This window comes from Cucumis sativus, chromosome 5 (assembly GCF_000004075.3).
Source record: "Cucumis sativus cultivar 9930 chromosome 5, Cucumber_9930_V3, whole genome shotgun sequence".
Taxonomy (NCBI): domain Eukaryota; kingdom Viridiplantae; phylum Streptophyta; class Magnoliopsida; order Cucurbitales; family Cucurbitaceae; genus Cucumis; species Cucumis sativus.
In genome coordinates this window covers 8364249-8374232 of record NC_026659.2, presented here as the reverse complement: position 1 = coordinate 8374232, position 9984 = coordinate 8364249, and the positions used below count along the sequence as shown (strand labels likewise).

The 9984-nt window shown below is 36.7% G+C and overlaps 1 protein-coding gene across 7 annotated transcripts; it reads right to left on the bottom strand.

Annotated features, from left to right (window-relative positions):
• Positions 1-283: 283 nt before the first annotated feature.
• LOC116401651 lies at positions 284-7867 on the bottom strand. Of its 7 annotated transcripts, none has more exons than XM_031886089.1 (8): positions 7531-7725; positions 6824-6870; positions 3956-4293; positions 2516-2642; positions 2183-2381; positions 1153-1282; positions 809-979; positions 284-712 (listed from the first exon to the last, which is right to left on the bottom strand). In XM_031886089.1, the coding sequence occupies exons 3-8, from the start codon at positions 3968-3970 to the stop codon at positions 563-565; spliced, it is 792 nt and encodes a 263-aa protein (XP_031741949.1). In that variant the 5' UTR covers positions 3971-4293; positions 6824-6870; positions 7531-7725; the 3' UTR covers positions 284-562. The 7 variants fall into 7 exon arrangements, with proteins under 7 accessions (XP_031741949.1, XP_031741953.1, XP_031741947.1 ...); XM_031886093.1 differs by having other exon boundaries at positions 3965-4293; XM_031886087.1 differs by lacking the exon at positions 3956-4293 and having other exon boundaries at positions 7531-7867.
• Positions 7868-9984: the final 2117 nt, after the last annotated feature.

The following is a 9984-nucleotide window of genomic DNA, read 5'->3' as shown; positions in this document are numbered from 1 at the left end:
GGAGCCATGCAAGTTGAGAATGTCACACCCCACACAAGAGCACCTCCTCGCTAGGCCTGAGATGTGGCATGAATCCAACAAACATCGTTCTTCTTCTAACGACGCCTGTTTAACTTGTAGCTCTTAACTATCTCTTTTGAAGTAATTTAGACATAAAGTGTGAAAGAAAATGTCTAACTTAAAATTAATGATTTAAAATTATTGCAAAACATCTTCAGATTTACCCAACCAATGGACAACATGCTCAACGAATAAGTGAAGTTCTATTTTTTTTTAAAATACCTAAAAAAAATGACCCCTAAATGGACATTTTACTGCACTAATAAATTAGTATAAAATTTGATCAAATGTTTCGTGAGATGAAAAACATCAATTGTAGGTCCTATCATTGTGCAACTAGAAACGGTCAGATGAAGTTAGATACAATACAAAACAAGATAAATTACAAATCCCAATTAAAGCTAATAATACCAACTGCATTGAGCTGATTGAGGCACATCGTCTTCTTCCTTCAAAATCTTCACTCTAACATTTCTCCCATTGAAAACTTAGAATTATGCCTTCAGCTCTTTGCTTTGGTATCTGAAGTCAAAGCTTTGATGCAAAGTCGAGGCTTCGTAGTAACAAGATTGTTTGAAAGAACCGACACCCCCACTACCGATGATCCAGAAGGCAACCCAGAAACAGGAAGCAGCTCAACAAGAACGCAAAGCTGTAGGATAATCAATGAGCACAGAACAAAATTATGACACAAAATAGCATGAAAGATCTATGTGCCAAAGGGCCATAATTATACTAATCCATTCACCTCTGGAGATTTCAAATCTACAATGGCGTCCGAGACCACACCTTTCACGGCAGCAGCCACAATGCTAAAACATTTATCACGTCCCAGAATAACATTAACACCAGAACTATCTTCGAAAGTTTTCTTCATCTCTGTCTCTTCAATTCCTCTTCTGTTGTACCCTATTGCAAACTACAATAAAGACATAAATAAATGTTGAAAGTACGACGAAAAGAAAGAAAAATAAGGCCCTGGAGCTTGCCATATATCTCTCATGGATGACCAAGCTTCGTTGGCTAATGAAAGGGATAGAAAATGGGAGGAAAGTAATCTTTACTCGCTAATGAAAATCACCAAAGCTTTACCTTTACAGGGTGTGAAAGAATGTTTCCTTTATCATTCATGAAATGAAGAACGAGCTTTGATACAACGCCCTGGAGATCATTTTCATTCAAGGAGCAAGTAGCCTGGATGGGGAATATGCGATGGCACCAACTGCACAAAGAAAATAATTAGTTAATTAATTGTATATACATTTTCATTTTTGATCTTCTAGTTTGTCATCTCTTCATGGTGCGAATAAGTTGTTATGGCTTTGCCTTTCCCTTGTTTCTTTTTGGGAGAAAGGAATGAACGAAACCAGATATTTAGTCACGAACAGACAAATGCATTTATGTTATTTCATTAAATAGAGTTGCTTTAATTCCAATTTCTTAGTTGCTTTAACTATGAAATATACTGATTTCATGAAATCAATATTTGTCAACTCTCTGGTGTAAAGCTTTTTTGCGTAGTTACGCTGATACTACTTGTCACAGGCTGGGCCTAATTTCAAACCATGCCCGTGAAGCAATAAGAGGTTCTGTAGGCTACCTGCCCATGTGCCTGGGTCACGGGTTTCCAGACTTCCCTTAGCCAGCCTTTCTCACCATAGTGTGGTTCACTTATATGATTAATTGGAATCGATCACTCTCATCAACTCTCCCAAACATCTTGTTGGATGCGACACCCAACAACTTTCATAAGGCTCACACAAACATTGTTTGGCAAGTGAGCAAACCCGCGTGCACACAGACAACAAAGCCACACAAATCCAACTTTTACGAAAACTCTTTCCCAAACTCTATACAAATATCATATACAAGAATACTGTTGCAATGCATGCACAACTCTTACAATCGATGAAAATGTTCCTCCTCTCTTAAGAAAAAACAATCAGCAAAAGGCAGTGAAAAAAATAAAAGAACCACTGAAACAATAAATTTCCAAAGTTCAAATTTCTAGCAAATGCAAGCAAAAAAAATGTCAAACACATGCAAAAAAATAGTAAGCTCATTCAAACTATTCCTAATTGAAATGGTAAACTCAGATAAAAATGAGTAAGAAACTACTTACGCGAGTGACTTCAAAGTCCTTGCTTCTAGAGACTGCATTATGTCTTTGACAATATAAACAGTATCAGGAGAGATATCCTTTGTAAAGGTAAACAAAAGCAAACCACTCCGCGTCAGCTTCACTAGTGAAATAGGAGAACATTTTTCTACTTTTGCCTCACTCTTTGTAGAAATCAAAGAAGTTTCTTTAGCATGTTCATCTGATGTCATCAAGGTGAAATACAACAAACTAAATTAGAAATCAGTGGAGGCACAACAACCAATAATTGCAACTTTAAAGTATATTGGCCACAAAAAGCTACTATTACTACTACTTCAGCAGATTAATCATTACCAGTACTACTTTCCCCTCCAACGCTTCTATGATCAACGTCCTCTGAAACTTTCCTCCGTTTAGAAGTTTCATTTTCATCAGATACCACCAAAGTTTCTGACATAGAACTATTGAAGTACTGAACATACTGCAAGAAGCACAACTGAAACTGAGTACATATGATTGTTGGGCAGAAAAAAATGACAATGGGCAAAACTTCTCTTATAAAGAATATTAAAGTAGCCAAAATGATAAACCTTGTTCTGTTTTGGATTGTGAACTATGGAGAGAGGGTGCTTATAATACAGTTCACATCAATCTTGACATTAAGGTTCCAATTTGGCTTCCTATATATGCTTTCTGTATTCAAATTGGTTTCCTATATATGCTTCCTATATATGCTCTGTATTCAAAAGTAGATGGTGATTTTAAAAAAAGATTATGAAAGAAAAAAAGCATTCAAAAAAATGAGTGTTGTTGCTTTTTATAAAAATAAAAATTAAAAACCAATTCTCTGGCTAATAAAGAGGTAAAGATCAGTCTTGATAATAAAGTTTCAAACCAATTATCTTCCAATATATTTTAAAACGAGAAACAGAGCATGCATTCCAACGTAAAAACTTAACTAATCACAGACGAGACTTCCTAAAATGCTCATTAGAAAAGCAAAAAGTTCGTGAAGCAAACAATATAGGGCAAAAGATGGTGCTTTCTTCCATCTCCTCTCAACCCTCCTCTTCCCGCTCTCCCCCTGCCACACTTCTCTTAAAATCAGTCCCTCTCATCTGGTTTCATAATGAAAGTATGGCTCAGTCATGTTCAACATGATAACAAAGAGAATCTTAAAGTGTATCATGAGGAAGAAAGTGTTTAAAACTGATTTTATTAAAGAAAAGAAAAGAAGGTTCTTTGTAATAACAAAAAAATCCCATTCTCAATACATCGAAATGGTGTCAGGAAAAAGTCTTTAACAATGGGTAGTGACCGTGTTAGGTGAGTTTCTTATTAACCATCTCTAAGGTATAAACTCTCAAATTTTATTAAACACTCAAAAGGTCCAATTCAATTTTTTTTATGAATAAAGAATTTCATTGAGAGATAATGAAAAAATTACAAGGGGCGGCGAAAGCTAAACCCTGAGAAATTCACATTACAAAAAAGATCCCAACTAAAATAAGACCTAAAGAATAATTACAGAACACTTTCGATAACGAATGAGAGACCAAAGATCCTTAGAGTCCCTCTCCAACCCCTCAAAATCCTATTATTCCGTTCACCCCATAGTTGGAAATAAGGGGCCAGTTGAATGTTTATAGCCTCAAGGGTTTTTTTAATTTATTTTACCCTGGTTTTATTTCCTTGTATGTTAAGGCTTCTTGTACCCTACATATATTCTTCCCCTTGTAATTTTTGGATTAATAGAAATTAATAAGAAACGCTTCTATCGTGGTTTAGGTTTACCACGTATACCTCCATTAGTGAAACCCATCAGGTGCAAGATAACTTTAGTTCTCCACCAGTCTTGCTTCAGCCACAGCTGCTATTGCCGCCCACTTTCGAAGCCGCTGATTTTTCCGTTGTCGTCACTGTCACTGCTATCTAAGTCGGTGTTGAATATTATATTCAGTCCTTGCATATCCGTCCAATTCTAGCGCCGCCACAACCCTTAGACAGAAACCTTAGTCGAAACATACACCATGAAACCAAGATTAGTGAGTCGTCTGCCTACCACAAAGGTAAATTCCCTGCCACGGTAATAAGCTTCTCGCAACAACCGGGTCTTCCTCATCATGCGTCGCCTAGTTACATTAAGGTTCAGTTGGTTTCCGTTAGGATCTCACCTAACAAGGATTATCTCAAGCCAAAGGATGAACTCAAGAATAATCAAAGACAATCAAATATGAAAATGTATGAAATATATTCTATATTATTATAAGAACAAGTAACAAAGTAACCTTAGCCTTTTGAGAGGGCTAGACTCTCCCAAGGTACAAGGAAATTCCTTTACAAAATTCTTCACACCTCTCCCCAACCCCTCTCCTACTATTTATAACGAAAAGACCTAACTAACTTACTAAATATTTACTAATATGCCCCCACTAATAACCATCTTCATTTCCTACTAATAATCCACTATTTTCCTATCTAAGGTTCTTACAGTTTCTCCCCAATAATGGTACAACAGCAGTAGGCTAATCTTCAGACAAGTTTTCAGCAACAAAACTCTGCTTTTGGGGTAGCCCTAGGCACTTCAACAAACCAAAATTTCAAAGTTTCTAAAGAATCTGGTAACCTCTTTCCCTACTTTAACTACTACAAACTATTTTTCTGGCTCTACTGGAAAATTCCGCAGGGTTGATTGCAAGAGAAAAGTTGAATTGTTAGAACTCTTTCTCCTAGTCTCATTCCATTAAAATGGCCCTTGAGGGATACCACAAATTTGGATATCTAACAGAAGAGGTACCAAGACCTAGCCCAGGAGACCCTCAAGAGCGAATTGGAAAGGTGAGGATTCGCTTCTTCAAACTTTGTTAATTAATAGTATGGAACCTCAAATTGGGAAGCCTTTGTTGTACGTCTAACGCTTGGGACATATGGGATACAATTCATAACTCATATGCCATACTCAAAGAGAGAGAATGCATCTCACCTTTATACTTTGCATAAGCAGATTAACAAAGTGTAATCGGGAGAATGGATATCACTTCATATTTTAGCGAATTGACCCTGATTCGGTAAGGATGGACATATGTTAAGAGATTGTTTGGGCCGCCCTTACACACACACCTAGTCTTGGCATGCCGACTAACCTACCAATGTATTCCAAGAATCCAGTATCTTCATTCCCTAATCTATCTTCAACTTATGTGTCTAGCTCTGTGGTGCAAACTATAGGTATCTTTGTGGGGGAAAAGCTAAATGGCCAGAACTACTATTTGTGGTCACAAACTGTTAAAATGATCCTCGAAGGGTGCCACAAATTTGGCTTTTTGATAGAAGAGATATCTCGTCCTCCACCAAGTGGTCCCCAGGAACGAATCTGGAAAGAGGAGGATCCACTTATTCGTTAATCAATAGGATGGAGCCACAGATTGGCAAGCCCTTGCTATATGCTGCAACTGCGAAGGATATTTAGGACAGAACTCAAAAACTATATTTGAAACGTCAAAATGCATCTCGACTCTACACCCTACTAAAACAAGTCCATGAATCGTTCCTGGGTTCTTTTGTTCCTTTTGTAACTCTAGTTATTCTTTCCTTTTTTATGTTGGCTCATGTTGCCTATTAATCTTTCCCCTTTGTATTATTTGTATTATGAGAAAATAATAAGAAAACTCGACACCGTGGTTTTTCTCCCAATACTAGGGCTTCCACATAAATTTGTGTGTTGTTATTTTCAATAGATACAACCAAATATCTCATTCCAATTGAGATATTCTCCCTCCCTCACTAATAGAAGGTTATAGCTCTTATTAGAATCAAGAACTAAGTCAAATGGAGCACACCACAAATCACATTGTTGTGGTATATACTTGGTATCCACCAATATCACGTCCTTAATCTTCTCCCTCAAACAAAGATATACTCCTCCTACTAGTCTACCCAATCTGATACTACTCTCCATCCCACTCTACCTGATATGATAGAGCTTTACTTGTTTGCCACATATCAAGCACCTCTTTGTCCAATATAGCTATTCATTACACAAGGCTCACTAATTTTTATTCAACACCCAAGCACTCTACCGACACTAACTTAAGAGCATGGCTCTAATATCACTTGATGAAATGAAGTGGGATGGGCTTTACATAAGAAGTGGTTGAGGAATTCCCCTTGTTTTAGAATGAGGATGCTGAAATTTCTTCAATGTGTAGATATGTGGAGATGTCAAAAGGAATTCATTTATGAATGAATTTGTAATATCACTATTTCAATATATTAGAGTAACTAGATTACTAAAAACTAATTAGATTTCGATGTCCCTGTTACACATGGTTGTGTGAGATCTCTTATGATTTAATAGAACTATTGTATCTGCTCTCCCAGTGGAAAAGTATTTAATCCCAAACCAATTCAAATCAACTTTTCAGCAATTGTTTCTCATGCTACGGCCTCGAAATTCAAGTATGAAGTCCCTAGATCATTTCCAAGGCGATATAGCAGATCAAATAAAAATCGCCAAAGCAGAATTAGTATCTTCAAACACCCTAGAATCAACTCAATAGTTTACCATTTAAACTTCAGGAAGTCTCGTTAGATAGAAACACAAAGTCATGAAGGTTAGAATGCATGACGTGGAGCAAATTCAACAAAGTAATAAAACATAACCTTTTGAAGGATGGAGATAGCTTCTTTTGTGGCACTCTTCTCCCTCTCTGAGAAACAAAGAAAGCAATTATAGTACATTTTCTCTTACTCTTTATTTATTATTTTAAAGTAAGAAACTCCATCCTAACTCAGTTAACTTGAAAGGCATCATTCAGATATGAACATCTAAAAGATGGGAGGAAATGAAGTAAAATACACCAAAATACACAATAAAAAAAATGAAAGGGCATACACAACGACAGCCGAGCAAAAAGCCACGGAGCTAACAACGCCAAAAAGGGTTCCAATCCAAAACAGTACACCTAGAAGATAACCATATTCCTCCGAAGAACTCTCATGATCCTTAAAATCTCTATTATTCCTCTCCAATCAGTAACCACACATGACTATCACAAAAGGGCTGATTCAAGAGATCCCAAAACTAGCCAGACAAATATTACGATGAAGTGTAAAGTCCACAGCGCAAATGAAAGAACGCTAATGGAAAAGCAGTTGTTTAGGGCGTTAAAATCTTCCCCAGAAAAAAGGGCATGTAAACAAAACATGAAATTTGAAGTTAATTGGCACTACGTCAACCAAAAATACCAATTTATGAGCATCCTTTAATTTGACGGCAATAAAAACGGCGACCAATCGATAGCAAAACACAGTTAAAGAACCCAATAAGAACATGTGGTACTGCAAGCAATTGTAGAAGAGATTCTCACTGATAGTGCAAGTGATGAGGAATCCTGTCTGACAACGGTGAAGAAGCGCAGACGGTGCATTGTAGTCGAAACGAGGGATGCTTATGACAGCAGAGTGCTGCTCCCATGGCGTCATCATTTTCCTTTCGGTTTCAGCGACATTTTCTGCACGTTTGAACGCTTCTGCTTCAGGTTTGAGGTGGCAGCCATTGTTCTGTTCTTCTGTCTCTGCCATTTAGGTGTTTGTACTTGTAAATTGCTTTGGCCGATGATCTTCCGATGACAAAATCTACGGCCGCGATAATCGACGATAATCCAGCCGTCTCATCGCAAAGCGGCCCAACCCAGGTGCCCGAGGCCCAACGCTACGATAACTTATTGGGTTTTGGCATTTTCAACGCGTGTAAAAGTGTTGGCTAATATGTTTGGGTCGATTGGATTAGCAATTCGAATATCTCTAATATTATTCTCAACCCAATTTGATTGTCAGGTTCTATTATTTTTTTCATTTATAATGTTTGTAAAGCCAACATAAGTAGAACATTATCGAGCAGACAAATAATAAAAAACATTATTCAGTCACTTAGTGCATAAACCAAAAGTGGAAAAAAAAAATCTATAATAATCTCGATCAGACATGACCTCAAGTCTCAGCCAAGCACAATTCTGAAATGGCCAGAGTGCTCTCTAACTTCTGCTTTGTGCTTTCGATCTCGACTGAATACGACCCCGGGATTGCCAGAGTTCCCAACTTTTTAAACTTTTTGTCTTCAATCTCGATCGAACAACACCAAGATGGTTCTAGGATTACACTTATATCTTCAATCTTGCCCGAGATTCCACACTGCTACTCAAGATCCTTACATAAAAAACATTTTTTCTTTCCTCTCAATCAAGCAAGACTGATTTTTGCCTAACCCAACCCACACACACATATATATTATTAATTCGGGTGGGGTTGAGTTGAACATAATTTTTTAACCATCAACCAGAAAAAATCAAAAATTTCAACCCAACCCAACTCAATCCATATAATATGGGTCGGGTAGTTCAGGTTGTCGAGTTATTCAATTTGACTTACACACCTAATTTTCAACAATTTTGAAACATGTTTGTTGGGGACAACTAAATAAACAAAAAGATAAATATTTTAGTTGGAATAAATAGCAAAAATTAATAATATACATATAAAAAATTAATAAAAAGTTATAATATGAATCGACAAAAATAACCTCTAGCTTGTCAATTTGAACTTAAGGTTATGCAATGTTGTGTATGTTTGTATCTAATTCTACACGATGAGTCATCGATCATGATCATTGCATGCAAAATGTTCACTATGTATCTCATTCTCACGTAAATACTAAGTTCTCATTAAGTACAAGTTTTCCTATTGCTTACCCAAGTGTAAGCAAAATAATAGGTTCCTAAGTAATACAGGGTTGAACACAAGAAATTGATAGCAAAACTTTGATATGGAATTCACTCTCCATTCAGGCGATATAAAAATAATATATAGATAGTGTATTGAAGTGTGAGTTTAAACTATATCTACTATTTACACTAGATAATTTGTAAAGGGGAATAAAAATGGAGGTGAAATGTACATGTGAACTAACTTGTGTTAAAGAAAGAATGAAGGAAGGTCTTCGTGTTACTAGACAAGTAAGTTATGCAGTAGTCTTGATGCAGTACAACTCAGCTAATTAGCTTATGATTAAAGCAAGCACCTCTCAATGCCTTAAACGCCACACTTGTTTATCTCTCGGGATGCAAATGATAAAGCTTAGTTAAACGAAGATGCATCTAGAAAGTTTTACTTATAAGACTCGTAGCATTTCTCTTTTAAGGGTGACAACCTCTCAGCGTCACATACCTACACTTGTTCTCCTTTCGGGACACAAATGATGGAAGTTATCTCGTGGAGGTGGAGGTATCTCCAACTCCTTCTTGCATGTGTTAGCCACGTCCTTATTGCTTGCTTTCTCGAGTAATTTGTGATATTCACTGGCCAAGTGCTGACTATAGCTCAACTAACACAATAAGTGTTATAAGCTACGCTTATTATCAAGAACTTATCACATACCCAACTTACAAATAACACATTAATAAGTGAATAGTAAAGATATGGTGGATTGAAGAGGTATAAACATGCAATATATTAAAGAATGTAAGCTTTTTGGCCATTAAACAATATGAACATATATATTGCAAAGAAATACATAAAATGGAAAGTAAAGAGAAATGACATTACAAGTTAGGGGAAATGGAGGATGAACTCTTCTCCACTTGGACTCCAAGCTTCCACTTACAGACTAATCAGAGAATAAGAAGATGGACTTTTACAGATGGTGAAAATGCTCATTTCTACCCCTCTCTAGGGTTTGGCCCATTCAGCCCCCCTATTCAGGCTCTTCTTCTTTCGTTAAGGTGGAGTCTTTTTATAGGCAACTTTTGGCTGAAAACTTCTACTTT